The sequence below is a fragment of the Triticum urartu genome, chromosome 2A (assembly GCF_056163025.1).
Source record: "Triticum urartu cultivar PI428250 chromosome 2A, HENAU_Tu73, whole genome shotgun sequence".
NCBI lineage: Eukaryota > Viridiplantae > Streptophyta > Magnoliopsida > Poales > Poaceae > Triticum > Triticum urartu.
The window spans coordinates 767016059-767029573 of NC_141874.1; the positions used below are offsets into that span (position 1 = coordinate 767016059).

General features: G+C 48.2%; 2 protein-coding genes and 1 pseudogene across 3 annotated transcripts; all 3 read left to right on the forward strand.

The window, feature by feature from the left end:
- The first annotated feature begins 830 nt into the window (after positions 1-830).
- Positions 831-2256, forward strand: LOC125540486 (UPF0481 protein At3g47200-like; annotated as a pseudogene). The gene is made up of 3 exons (XR_015615471.1): positions 831-1158; positions 1247-1409; positions 1524-2256. The product of XR_015615471.1 is annotated as a UPF0481 protein At3g47200-like (transcript).
- A 231-nt stretch (positions 2257-2487) lies between these two features.
- Positions 2488-6111, forward strand: LOC125540485 (putative methyltransferase PMT26). Its single transcript, XM_048704100.2, has 8 exons — positions 2488-3496; positions 3600-3749; positions 3925-4195; positions 4282-4392; positions 4531-4705; positions 4802-5074; positions 5271-5465; positions 5633-6111. The coding sequence occupies exons 1-8, from the start codon at positions 2777-2779 to the stop codon at positions 5841-5843; spliced, it is 2106 nt and encodes a 701-aa protein (XP_048560057.2). The 5' UTR covers positions 2488-2776; the 3' UTR covers positions 5844-6111.
- A 3244-nt stretch (positions 6112-9355) lies between these two features.
- PRORP1 (proteinaceous RNase P 1) lies at positions 9356-13308 on the forward strand. Its single transcript, XM_048704101.2, has 6 exons — positions 9356-10547; positions 11534-11623; positions 11713-11894; positions 12079-12199; positions 12329-12397; positions 12497-13308. The coding sequence occupies exons 1-6, from the start codon at positions 9411-9413 to the stop codon at positions 12998-13000; spliced, it is 2103 nt and encodes a 700-aa protein (XP_048560058.2). The 5' UTR covers positions 9356-9410; the 3' UTR covers positions 13001-13308.
- Positions 13309-13515: the final 207 nt, after the last annotated feature.

Sequence of the window (13515 nt, forward strand, 5' to 3'; positions counted from 1 at the left end):
GGAGTGTGATTGTTTTGCAAGGAAAATGATGGTCCAAAATAGACGTGCCCGTGTCCGGGCACGCCCACAAACATATGGGGAGTGAAATTAAGCAATCATGGTTGTAGATGCTCTTAGGAAACAACAAATGGGAATGTGCAGACGAGCCAGTGGTGCAGATGGTGGTAGAGGAGGTGTGTCGTGTACCTTTTTTCGACAAAGGGTGGATTTTATTAGTTTAAAACGGAGTACAAACACAAAGAGCGCATATTCGGCCTCTGCATAGCTAGAATGTATCCAACCCACACGAATACACGCGCGCACACACACATACACACAAATCACACCAGCAGCTAGCAAAGTCATATAAGACGGAATCTATGCGAAGGTGGATAGAAAACAAAGAGAAAAAGAAAAAAAGAAAAAAGAGTAGCGATATTTCACGGCGAGCAGGTGTTGAGCCAATGAAGATGATTCAAGTGCATGTGATCCGGCGAACCAACCTGTGGTTGGGATGGTTAGGTGGAGAGTGGTATCCCTAACCCATCAGGGTTCAAATCCTGGTGCCCGCATTATTTCTGGATTTATTTCAGGATTTTCGGCAATATGCTTTCAGTAGGAGGATACGTTCCCGTCGACGACGAGGTGCCTACGGTGGCTTCTTAAATCTTAAGATAGTCTCTCGAAGGTGCTCATAGGGATAGGGTATGCGTGTGTGCATTCATAGGGGTGAGTGTATCGTGTGTATATGAGCGTTTGTGTCTGTACTTATGCTAAAAAAAGTGCATGTGATCCGAAACGTGGACACGGCCACACAGAACGTGCACTCATTATGCAAGCGATCCAATGGCATGACCGTTGGCCCCAGACCCGACGCCTACATGAGCTGCAGGACGCCTACATGCATGGACCTGGGCGAAGAGTGGCAGGGCAAGTTCCTAGAAATGATGATCACGGACGGCTGCTTCCTGCTAGAAGGTGATGAGGACAGTTGCGGCCGTAGAGGAGAAGGGATCCATTCTCATGGCCATGGACTACACGCACGGGGACCCCGTCTTCAGCAAGCATGGAATTCAACACATGAAGCCATTCGTCCAACGCGACATGCTCATGGTTGAGAACCAACTCCCACTGATGTTGCTCGAGACGATCGTTGCAGCGGAGGAAGGCAAATCACCGGTACGTTACTGACTGCCACTTGATATCAATATGCTATCTTTCCTCCAAAAAGATAAACACGGCAATAAATGGGTGTACATGCATGTAGAGCACGACTTCGATAAATTTCATGGTGCTTAAGTTCCTGGAAAACGAAGATGTCCCGGAAGGGATCAACCTAGGACTCCACCCGCTTGACATCTACAGAACGAGCCTGCTCAAGGCAGGGATGAAGACAAAGGGCGACAAACAAGGGCAACGCCACCCCCAAGGTTCGGGTTTTGAGAAGAATGATATGCATTAGAAGTCTTGTTTCCTCATAATGTAGTTATACTATACTATTTTCCCCACTCACGAAGTTTACAACACAAAATCTGACAATTTAGGCCTCCTCAAGATTAAAAGCTGGATGTGTTCATGCTTCAAGGCCCACCAACAGAATATTAGACAGGGGTGTGAAGACAGAGATGGGGGCACCGCGTCTTCCCCGCAGAGAGTGGTGCCACGGTAGGCGTGGAAGTTGTCTGAGGCAGGCATTCGGTTCGTGCCCAGCAGCACGCGTTGTCTTGACGACATTGACCTGGATAACTGGACGCTCTACATGCCCAAGTTACTTATAGACGACTCGACTGCCTACAAGTTCCACACCATGATGGTGTTCGAGGCGATGCACGTGGGCACCAGGAACGACGTGACGGCGTACGTGTTGTTCGTCAAGGACCTCGTGGATTCCGCGGACGACGTGCGCCTGCTGGTGAAGAAGATGACCCTGGAGCATGACCTTGCCGACGACAACACTGCTGTGGTGAGGCTCTTCAACGGCCTCACCAGGGATGTGTACAAGAACCGGAGGAGTCAGTTGTGCCGCGTGCGTGATGACCTGGAGCACCACTACATCAATCACCGTGCGTGTGTCAAACTGTACGAGTGGTGGGCACACCTTAGGAGCAAGTACTTCAGGAGCCCCTGACGCTCCTTGCCCTTCTTATCGCCGTCCTGCTCCTCGTCGGAGGCATCGTGCAAGCCGTGTATGCAGTCATAGCCTATGATCCTAAGGATTCTAGCAAGGCGAAACCCAAAATGAATTAATCAGAGAATGCTTCTCTTTTGTAATTCCATTTTATCCGCTTTTTCGTCTTGACGAGAGAAATAATTTTGTCTTGTCACACTGTTTCCCAGCAAATTGAAGCGGAAGAAATCGAGTGGTGTCGCCTGTTATTTACTCACATTGTTATGATGTTTCTAGGATGTGTTTTCTGTCAAGAAAAATGTTTTTAGGATGTGTGATCTTTTTACTCTATTTTTATATTCACGGGGCAATTTATTTTTGTCATCGGGCACGGTTTCTACGGGCGAGTGCTGCGGGTGCGGTGGGCGCCGGACAGCCGGCGGCGGTCGCGTGCGTGCGGACCCGACGAAATCTGGATCCATTCCGTCGCCAGCAGCAAAAAGGCTGGATTTTTCTCCCCCCTTTCCGTCGCCGCGCTTCCCGATTCCTCGCCGATTCTTCCTCCTCGTGGCCGAAATCCATCCTCTTTCGCCCGATTACCTTCCTGGATCCACTCAACCATTCATTCGCCACGCTCCACTCCAGATCTTCCCTCTCTCCGGATTGCTGGATGCGATAAGGAGCCGGCCAATGGCGCTCGGGCACACGCGCCTCGACGTCCGGCGGCATCAGCAGCACGCCACCTCATCCTCCTGCTGCTCCGCCCCCGGCGTCGCCGCCTTCGTCGGGCTCTGCCTGGTCGCCGTCTGGATGGCCTCCTCCGCGCTCGTCACCCCCGCCGACTTCTCCCCGTTCCAGGCCCCCTTGTGGCGCCGCGCCGCCGCTCCAGCCGACGGGACCGCGCCCCCCGCCGCCGTCAGAGAAGAAGAGGCCGCCGCCGACGACCAGGAGCCCCCTGTGGCAGACCGGCAGCAGGCGGGCTCCACGGAGAAAGCAAAGGGGGCCGATGAGCAACAGAGCGCCGCAGAGAAGCCCGATGAGAAGCCAAAGGCAAAGAAGGAGGAGGCCGAGGTGTTCCCCGACGCAAAGGACGCCGAGCTCCTCAACCAGACAGCGGCGGAGCCGGGCTCGTGGCGCACCCAGGCCGCGGAGTCCAACACGGAGACCAAGGAGCGAACCAACGCGTCTTCGAGCGTCCCGGCGGCGAGCCACGGCTGGAAGCTCTGCGACGCCGAGGCCGGAGCCGACTACATCCCGTGCCTGGACAACGTGGAGGCCATCAGGAAGCTCCGGAGCGACAAGCACTACGAGCACCGGGAGCGGCATTGCCCCGAGGAGGCCCCGACCTGCCTCGTCCCGCTGCCGCCGGGCTACCGGAGTCCGATAAGGTGGCCGGAGAGCAGAGACCAGGTTCTTGTTGTCCACTGAATTATATCTGCTTTGGTGCCTGAATTCAGTTATCTTCAGAAATGGTTTGTTTACCTGACTGACAGCGGGTTTTTTTTTGGTTCAGATATGGTATAGCAATGTTCCTCATACCAAGCTGGTGGAGTACAAGGGGCACCAGAATTGGGTTAATGTCTCCGGGGAGCACCTGGTCTTTCCGGGAGGCGGAACTCAGTTCAAGCGTGGTGCTCTGCATTACATTGATTTCATTCAGGAGGTAACACTCAGACATGCTACCATTCGTTAGAATATCATTCTCAAGTTGATAAGTTCAGAGCCTTTGCGTTGTGAAAATATTATTCTAGGCATGCTATGGTCGGATAATGCAAATGATTCGTTGAGTAGGTTGAAACTGAGGTTCTCTGTTTGGCATGTCTGATGCTACTACGCAGGCAAAGAAAGATGTGGCATGGGGGAAACGGACGCGTGTAGTTCTAGACGTTGGCTGCGGAGTTGCTAGCTTTGGAGGATATCTATTTGACAGAGATGTGCTTACGATGTCGTTCGCACCTAAAGATGAGCATGAAGCTCAGGTGCAGTTTGCCCTCGAGAGAGGAATCCCTGCTATATCAGCGGTTATGGGTACCAAAAGGCTCCCATTTCCTGGCGGGGTCTTTGATGCTGTTCATTGCGCACGCTGTAGGGTACCATGGCATATTGAAGGTACTTTCTTTTACAGCAAGCCTCTTCTTTTACAATATCGTTCCTCTCTGTTGCTGTTGTCTGAAATTATCAGTGTTTTCTGGCAGGCGGTAAGCTCTTGCTAGAATTGAACAGACTGTTACGGCCTGGTGGTTACTTTGTGTGGTCTGCGACTCCTGTATACCAGAAACTGCCGGAAGATGTCGAGATATGGGAAGGTAAATTATTTGATGATTACCGTTGAATTATTTTGCACTGTGGACATACCATTGTCGCCCAGAAACTCTATGTCAACTCCTGATGTAATGAAATGTTGAATCCTTATCTAATGTCAATTTTGTTTTGCACTTTCCCAGCGATGTCTGTTCTAACAAGGTCAATGTGCTGGAATCTGGTCAATAAAGTAAAGGATAGGGTAAATCGAGTGGGAGCAGCGATTTTCCAAAAACCAATGGACAACCGATGCTATGATGGAAGATCTGCTGCAAACCCTCCACTGTGTGCAGAGTTTGATAATCCTGATGCTGCCTGGTAAGTGTTCTCATTTTCAACAGGCTATATCTTTGATGCTGATGACCAAACCTTGTACCTAATTTTAAGTTCATGTATTCTCTTATCACCCTTCAGGAATGTTTCATTGCAGTCTTGTATGCATAAATTGCCCAGAGACCCCGCCATGCGTGGTTTACGGTGGCCAGAGGAATGGCCATTGAGGGTGGAAAGACCACCTTACTGGCTGAAAAGCTCCGAGACTGGAGTGTATGGAAAGCCTGCTCCTGAAGATTTTCAAGCGGACTACGAGCACTGGAAGCGGGTGATAAGCAATTCGTATATGGAAGGCCTGGGTATTGACTGGTCTGCTGTCAGAAACGTTATGGACATGAAAGCTGTATACGGAGGGTAAGATCGGCTCACATCATTGCTCTTTTTTAGCATCGAAAAGAATGAAAATGGTGTCACCCAGTCTGTCCTCTCCTTCCATGCCAATCTATGTTAGCAGTGTTTATGTCAACTGTTTTTCACAAGGCCAGAAGCAGAAAATTTCATCATACTGCAGTACATAACATTAACCCGTGTCATCCGCTTCCTGATGTAGGTTTGCAGCAGCTTTACGAAATATGAAGGTGTGGGTCATGAATGTAGTTCCAATTGATTCGCCCGACACACTCCCAATCATATATGAGCGCGGGCTGTTTGGACTCTACCATGACTGGTGCGAGTCGTTTAGCACCTACCCGAGAAGCTACGATCTTGTCCACGCGAACCATCTCTTCTCCAAGATTAAGAAGAGGTAATGGTCTTTTCACTCGAGAACACCGACATGGCATGAAAACCACCATGACTGATCAAATGCTGTTTAACCTGCTGAATTTATGCATGAAAAAACATGTTGTTGTTTTGGTTGTGGATAGAACAAGAGTTGAAGTCTGACTCAAGTGCTGAATGATGCTGCTGTAGGTGTGGACTGTTGGGTGTGATTGTGGAGGTGGACCGGATAGTGAGGCCGGAAGGGAGGCTGATCGTCAGGGACGATATGGAGACGATACGCGAGGTGGAGTCGATCGTCAAGTCGCTGCACTGGGAGGTCCGGCTGTCGTACTCCCAGGAGAATGAAGGCCTTCTGTTTGTGCAGAAGACCATGTGGCGACCAAATACTTCTTCGAGTTGATCGAAGCTAAAAAAAGGGGGGATCTGGATGAACCATGCATCCATTGGTATAGACATTGTGTTTGTGTAGAGGGATGAGTGTAGCATAGCATATTGAGATGATATTGTTACTGCCGATTTTGTTCTTATGTTAGCAGAGCGGGCAAGCGCATTGAATGTGATGTATGTATGTAATGCATGATTATTGTTCATGTTGTTACGGGCGAGCAGGCTCAGCAAAGATTGAGCCTAACATACATAGCTGATAATAAGATGCACAAATTCGTCGATGAGATGTGTGTCTTTATATTTTGTTTTGCTGAAAATGTTCACTCATTTGACAAAGATGAGACTTTTTTGTTTTTCAATCTCAAGAAGTGCACGATTTTTATCATTATTTTTACCTGTAGGCCTTAGAGCATAGTAAGATTATATATATGCACTAAAGTAAAGGAAAGGAAATGATGGCATTTTGGCTCCCGGGAGCATTTGCTCCCGGATGAACAATATCTCATAAGAAGTGGTAAAATATTTTTAAAAAGTTCAGATTTTTTTTTGTGAATGTTCGTGTTAGTGCTGGAAGCATGTTTGGCATTTTTCATGTGAAACGAAGCAGTAGTGTTTCGTTGGTGAAAAAAAAAACAAATTTAGGGTGACATTTTTGGATAACATTTGGTGTTTATTTTTTTTTGTGCACAGGGCAAAATATTCAACCCTTTTGCCTAAAACTTTGCAGGTAGCATTTGGATGTCATTGAATATATAAACAAATTATTGTGTTTTTTTCACATTTCAAAAATCATTTTACGCGCGCGGAAGCATGTGCTTCCAGGAACCAAATTGGATTTCCGCTAAAGTTATGCAATACAAGTATGATGGCATTATTCTTGCACAACCAATCCGCATAGTAGTGATCTAAGTTTTAAAACACTTCAGGCCATGAAAAAATAAGAAAGAGCTTCAGTAAAGATATGAAGCTTGACATAAGCCCCGGAAAATATATGGTGCCCCATTCATCGCATACTCCCATGGTCACATATTTTAAAACTTTGATCTAAATGTTTCAAAAAAAATCTGAAACTTTTGTTGGATGTTCACAAGACAGTCTACATGAGATAGAAATTGTCCTTTTTATTCTGAATTTGTCCTTCTTATTTACTCTTATAATTACTAATAAGTGCCAATACAGAAATTGTGATTCTAAGTGTGACATCAAACCATGTAACTAATATTGGTCATTATTGTTGCCCTTAGAGCGATCAACCTAAAACAAGGGGTTATCGTGTATATAGAGCATCTCTAATTGATCCCTTAAAAATCTTTAGAAGAGTAAATTTGAGAGATAGCCGTTAACTGTTAGAGGAGGAAATTTTTTAAGGAGTTATCCCCAAAAGGCAGCCCAGCTCTCTCATTTTTACTCCTCCGACGCCACTTCTCACGATAATTTGGGCCGCTCCCCCTCCCACCCAAGCCGTCATCACTTCCTGCCCGAGCCGCCCAATCTCGCAGCCGCCACTGCAGCCCCCGAGTCCAGCCGTAATGGAACCGGAAGGCTCCCCTGCTACCCTGCTTGCCGCATCGCCCCACCTCTCCCCGCCTACCGGAACCATCTTCTTGCCACTAGGGATAAAAAGATGGTTGTGTAGTTGTTCTTTGAACACAGGGTGAAGACAATATATCATCAACCTCATGTCATCATACTCATTGCAATACTCTGTTTTAAACTTAACACTTTAAGATGCATGCTGGATAGAGGTCTTGGGTGGAGTATTAGCTATAGACGCAGTTGGATAATGGTCTATGTATTTATGGACGTGATGCTCATATGTTAATTATGCCATGAATAGTCATGCTCATAAATATTTTGATTTAATCGCTTCCCAACTGTGATTTGCTACCACACCATGTTTTCCTTTTGAGAGAGACCTCTGGTGAACCTATGGACCCCCGTCTTTTTTCTTCCTAAAGTTTTCAACCTCACTGAACGTTCTTTCAATTCCTTGTTTTTACTTTTGTTGTATAGTTTCATCAACTCTATACACACTTGTGTTTTATTTCTTTGTCACTAGCAAAGCTAGCGAGCTTAACAACCTCGCTAGTCCTGTTGGGGGCACAGGAAAGTTTTGTTTTGTATGTACAAATATTGATCATTGGTTGTAATCGTGTAACTCATGTTGGTTCGATAAACCTTGAGGTCACTAGAGGAAAATTGCTTCTTGCTACAGACCTTTGCACTTGAGGGCCAGCACAACTTCCTAGTAGAGAGGAAGCACTAGCTTTGTCAAGCTTCACAAGCTTGGCAAGAAGCTTACGCTCGGCTCTCTGGACTATCAAACCAGCCCAAGCTGAGCCTCGACTTTTTTGGGCCCTAATAGGGCCGCTTCCAAGCATTGTTTGTGGTTCGTTCGGCGAGCCAAAATTCATGAAAGTTTCTAACGACTCACTAGGTAGTGATGCCAAGAGTGAGCCCTAAATTAGAAGCAACAACTACAAAATATGTAAGGATTTCGGTCGTGGTGTCTGCTTTTAAGCACCATATTATTTTGAGAAAAAATTTAAGCACCACATTATACATGCACTTATGTGCAACACTTTACTCGCGGGCTTTCCTATTTGGCACGAGCTTTGGCCAACTTTGTGGATAAGCTAAGAACAATGAGTTTTTGCCCATTTGAATGTTCATATAGCATAGGTTCTCTTACTAGCAATGTCAACCCCATATCCCCTGGCGATGAATTTGCCCTCTATAATTTGGGTGGGAGTTCTTATTCCCCTGGAAGAATCATATCGGCTAGTGAGCATGAAACTGAGTGGATACGACATGATACCACACAATATTCCATAAGCAAGTGCATTATCTGAGTTGTTGTGACTATTTTTGTAAATAAGTGAGTTGTTGCTTTGGTGTAAACAATGGATAACAATATCTAGGCAAGCCAAATTGGCTAGCAAGTGGTTAACTACCAATTTATCTCGTCACTATAAGAACCTGCCAATCTCTGCAACTTTTGAGAGTACCAAATATTGCTATGCCAAAATATTGGTCATGGATATTTTTTTTACTTTTCAACCAAGCACGTCCTAAGTGCATTAACCATATAGGGTTTTAGGGTTTAACCAGATAGTTGTGACTATATATTGAAAATTCATCTTGTTAAGGTTCTTTTTTACTCACATGATTCTTAAAAGATACATAAAGCATATAATTAGTCTCATGCCCCTTTGAGTTTTACTCCCTTCGTCAGAAAATAAATGTCTACATTTATTTTGAAACAGAGGGGGTACATGTTTAAAAAAACATAGTCATGTGCATCAACGAGTGTTTGACATTATATAAGATAAACTAAAGAATTTGAACAAAATTTTTCAAGGAATGAAATCAGCCTAAAATCTCATGATTACCCTTCAAATCAATGGAGCCCAAAATATGAATCGAAAACATCCATAAATCATGTGAATCCTATGAATCTCATTTGAATCAACAAGGTTCAGATACGTGACGGATAGACAGTTTCCTTCCCCTGCCTGAAAACAAAAAGAATCGTTTTTTTCCAGATAAGTCGTCCTCTCCAATCCACCATCGTCCGGCGATGCGGCTGGCGGCGGCGGCGGGGGTCCTCCGCCCCACGGCCGCCCTCCTCTTCCACTCCCGCTCCCGGCCGCACCGCCTCCTCCCCTCCCCGCGCCGCTCCTCCCTCCCCTTCGCCCGCCGCCGCCGCCACTCCTCCTCCTCCTCCACCGCCACGGCCCTCGACGACCCCCCTCCTCCGTCGGCGCCCGGTCCACCCTCCCCCGCCCCACCGACGCAGACGGGAGAGGGCGGGGAGACCAAGGCCGCCCGGCGCCGGCGCTTGCGGGAGTCCCCGGAGGGCATGCTCAGGCACCGGCTCGACATGTGCTCCCGCGACGCGGACCTCGCGACGGCGCTGGAGCTCTACGCGGCCGCGGTCGACCCGGCCACCGCCGTCCCGCTCGCCCTCCACCACTACAACTGCCTGCTCTACCTCTGCTCCAACGCGGCGGCCGAGGACGCCGACGCCGCGCGCCGCGGCTTCGAGATCTTCGCCGCCATGGAGGCGCAGGGCGTGGAGCCCAACGAGGCCACGCTCACCAGCCTCGCCCGCCTCGCCGCTGCCGTCCGGGACCCGGCCATGGCCTTCTCCGTCGTCCGCCGCATGGCCGCCGCCGGCATCCCGCCGCGCCTCCGCTCCTACGGCCCGGCCCTCTTCGCCTACTGCGACGCCCGCGACGCCCACGGGGCAGCCGAGGTCGAGGCCCACATGGACGCCGGAGGGGTCGTGCCGGAGGAGACCGAGCTCGCCGCGCTGCTCCGGGTCAATGCCGACACCGGGAGGGCCGACCAGGTGTACAGGGTGCTGCACAGGACGCGCACGCTCGTCAGGCAGGTGTGCGAGGCCACCGCCCAGGTGGTCGAGGCCTGGTTCCGGTCGGACGCCGCGGCGGAGGCCGGGGTGGAGAAGTGGGACGCCAGGAAGGTCAGGGAAGGCGTGGTGAAGGGCGGCGGCGGCTGGCATGGCCAGGGCTGGCTCGGCAAGGGGCAATGGGACGTCGGGCAGAGCGAGATGGACAAGAACGGCAAATGCCAGCGCTGCGGCGAGAAGCTCGTGTGCATAGACATTGATCCTTCCGAGACAGAGACCTTTGCCAAGTCCCTCGCCGAACTCGCGTGCAAGCGCGAGGTCAGGGACGATTTCGTACGGTTTCAGGTACAATGCTTGGTTCATTCTATCACCCCCACAAAGTTACTAGTTGATCGAACAATTCTTACACATAATGCAGCTTTCTTTACCAGAACACCCTACTACGAATATTGCCAAGAATTTTATGGTAGTGCGAGTATATTTAGTTAGTTCCATATACGCCATATATGGGGTTCGAAAAGAGCTACTCCCTCCGTCCCATAATATAAGAACGCTTTCAAGTAGAATGAAGATTTAGTGGCCCCATTGTGGCTGAATTTTGGAATGGTTAGAACCCATCTTATAATTTGTAGTGCTACACTATTTTAAAGGGAATGCACACATTTTGTTTGTGACAGGGATTCCCCCACTGTTTCAGGTAAAAAAAAACATTTTGTTTGTGGCTCATGACTGTTTAGCAGATTTACATTTGGGGCACTTTCCGAAATTTAACAGAGTCGCATAATGTAACACCCATCTGTACCAAGTTGTGTCCTTTGGCTGTTATTTTGGTAAGAACTACTAGCTTAGTAAAGAATTTGTTTGGCCTGATTGGAGCTTCTCCAGTAAACCATTTCGTTATGAAAAATGTCCATATGGGGCTTGACACAGTAGTAGCAGTAGGACCATATGAAGGCTTATTGAATTATCAGCTCCAAATTAATCTGATTGTTTAAACTTGGCTTTAATGTATGCGCCCGTAGCTGAGGATGAACCATGCATCAGAGTTGCAAAGTAGGTACTGTTGTCGGTCATTGTCATTACTCTATAAAACTTCATGCAGCACGCCAGCATCAATTGTTTGGTCATAAGCCGAAGTGGTGATATCATTGGTTTAAGGTTTTACCTGTAGTAACAAAAAATCCTTCTCATTGAGGTACTTCACAAGTTTATTTCTCACGACTAAAAAGGATTGCTTTATGATATTTTGTTCTTTTTTTTTTCTGATTTAACTGCGTATATTTGGCACTTTTTCAGTCTTCTCTGTCAAATTGATAACCTGGTCTCTGCAGGACTGGCTCCGTCACCATGGACCATTCGACGCTGTTATTGATGCTGCTAATGTCGGCCTTTACAACAGTAAAGCTTTCAGTTTTTCTCAGGTAAAAGGAATGCTGTCCTGCAGGCAAAATCCTAGTATGATACAATTGTTCTTGACATGCTCCTGCTACGAACTATGATTTTGTTGTAGGTGAACTCTGTTGTAAATGGCATACAGAGAGTAACCAAGTCAAAGAAATTGCCACTGATCGTTTTGCATAGGAGCCGGGTAAATTGTGGCCCTGCAAAAGCACCACAGAATCAGAAGCTCATAGAGAGTTGGCGAAATGCTGGAGCACTATATTCTACTCCTCCTGGTTCCAATGATGATTGGTGAGCCCATGTTTTCTGCTTAACAGATGCGTTATTATCTGCATCCCTTACTTCGGCTAGCTGGTAGTAGGCTCTAATGAAGCAACCGTTGTGCTCTTTACTGTTTTCTAAATTCCAATAGATAATCGTGAGAAATTTTGAGGCAGAGATTTGGGATATAACTGCTCCCCCTTTTCTGCTGCAGGTATTGGCTGTATGCAGCAGTTAGTTGCCGTTCATTGCTTGTTACGAACGACGAGATGCGGGACCACTTGTTTCAACTTCTCGGCACTAGTTTCTTCCCCAGATGGAAAGAAAAGCACCAGGTTTTGTTTTCTTACTGCAGAACCAAACACATCTTAAGCCCTGGTTCAGTGTTGATGCATCAGTCGCGGATGCACTGTATTATCTCTTTGAAATTTTTGATCTAAAGAACCCAGGTAAACTCTATGCAGGTCAGGCTAACGTACTCGGGCCGCGGTCCTACATTCCACTTGCCGCCACCTTATTCAATTGTCATTCAGGTGATTAATCTAACTCCGAGTCAGGCGCATTGCCCTCCTCAGCATCAGTAGTTCATGAATACATGCTGAAACAAACAGTGTTATCGTCCTTGGACGCAGGAATCCGAAGCCGGGAGCTGGCATGTGCCAACAACGACCGGAGACGACATCGAGAGCCCGCGGCAGTGGCTCTGCGCCACCAGGAAAACTTCGGAGGGACCGCCTTCTCCACCGCCCCAAGCTCGCGCCACCAGCAAAACTTCGGAGAGACCGCCTTCTCCACTGCCCCAAGCTCGCGCCACTAGCAAAACTTTGGAGAGACCGCCTTCTCCGCCGCCCCAAACTCGTGCCACCAGCAAAACTTCGGAGAGACCGCCTTCTCCACCACCCCAAGCTCGCGCCACCAGGAAAACTTCCGAGAGACCGTCTTCTCCACCACGCCAAGCTCGCGCCACCAGGAGAACTTCAGAGAGACCGTCTTCTCCACCACCCGAAGTTTCGGCAACCAGGAAAACTTCGGAGAGACCGTCTTCTCCGCCGCCCCAAGCTTCCACCACCAGCAAAACTTCCGATGGATCGTCTTCACCACCGCCCCAATCGAGGTTAAGTGAGCTGGGTTGGTAGCCTTTGCTAGAACTCATGTTATGGGGGTGCATGAGCATATAGCAGAAGTAGAAAAATAGCACCCAGATTTGGGCCTATTTGTTTTAGATTTAAGAGAAAAATAGCAGCTCTTGATTGAGGCTGAGATTATGAGCCACCAACATCTGTGACTGAAGTTAGTCCTTAGTTGCCCATGAAAATGAAATTTTTTGCTTGCTGTAACAAGGTGATTGGTGAATGTGGATGATTTTTTTACCATATGAACTCATTGTACTCCTACAAGAATTTTGTATCGTCATGGTGTAATTCACTGCTTGAGCCACTGGTAATTTAGCAGTAGAAACTACTGTTTTTACAGTCATTTTTAGATGTCCTTGATGGGGCTGGTGTGAGAAAACTGGGTGTAGTGGTGGGTCCCATGGTGTCAGTGAGGGTACTGGGTGGTGCGTTATCCATGCATGTTGATGGCAGCGAATGGGAGCGCGCCACGTGTGAGCCTAACAGTGGAGGCCGCCGGTGCGTCGTCCACAGCCATG

What these genes read in the sequence shown, in the direction of transcription:
- LOC125540485 (XM_048704100.2), top strand. Translation starts at nt 2,777, where the DNA reads ATGGCGCTCGGGCACACGCGCCTCGACGTCCGGCGGCATCAGCAGCAC. An exon ending in AGATGTCGAGATATGGGAAG is followed by an intron (nt 4,393 to 4,530) that starts GTAAATTATTTG and finishes GCACTTTCCCAG; the next exon opens with CGATGTCTGTTCTAACAAGG. An exon ending in GATAATCCTGATGCTGCCTG is followed by an intron (nt 4,706 to 4,801) that starts GTAAGTGTTCTC and finishes ATCACCCTTCAG; the next exon opens with GAATGTTTCATTGCAGTCTT.
- PRORP1 (XM_048704101.2), top strand. Translation starts at nt 9,411, where the DNA reads ATGCGGCTGGCGGCGGCGGCGGGGGTCCTCCGCCCCACGGCCGCCCTC. An exon ending in AAGCTTTCAGTTTTTCTCAG is followed by an intron (nt 11,624 to 11,712) that starts GTAAAAGGAATG and finishes ATTTTGTTGTAG; the next exon opens with GTGAACTCTGTTGTAAATGG. An exon ending in CCTGGTTCCAATGATGATTG is followed by an intron (nt 11,895 to 12,078) that starts GTGAGCCCATGT and finishes TTTCTGCTGCAG; the next exon opens with GTATTGGCTGTATGCAGCAG.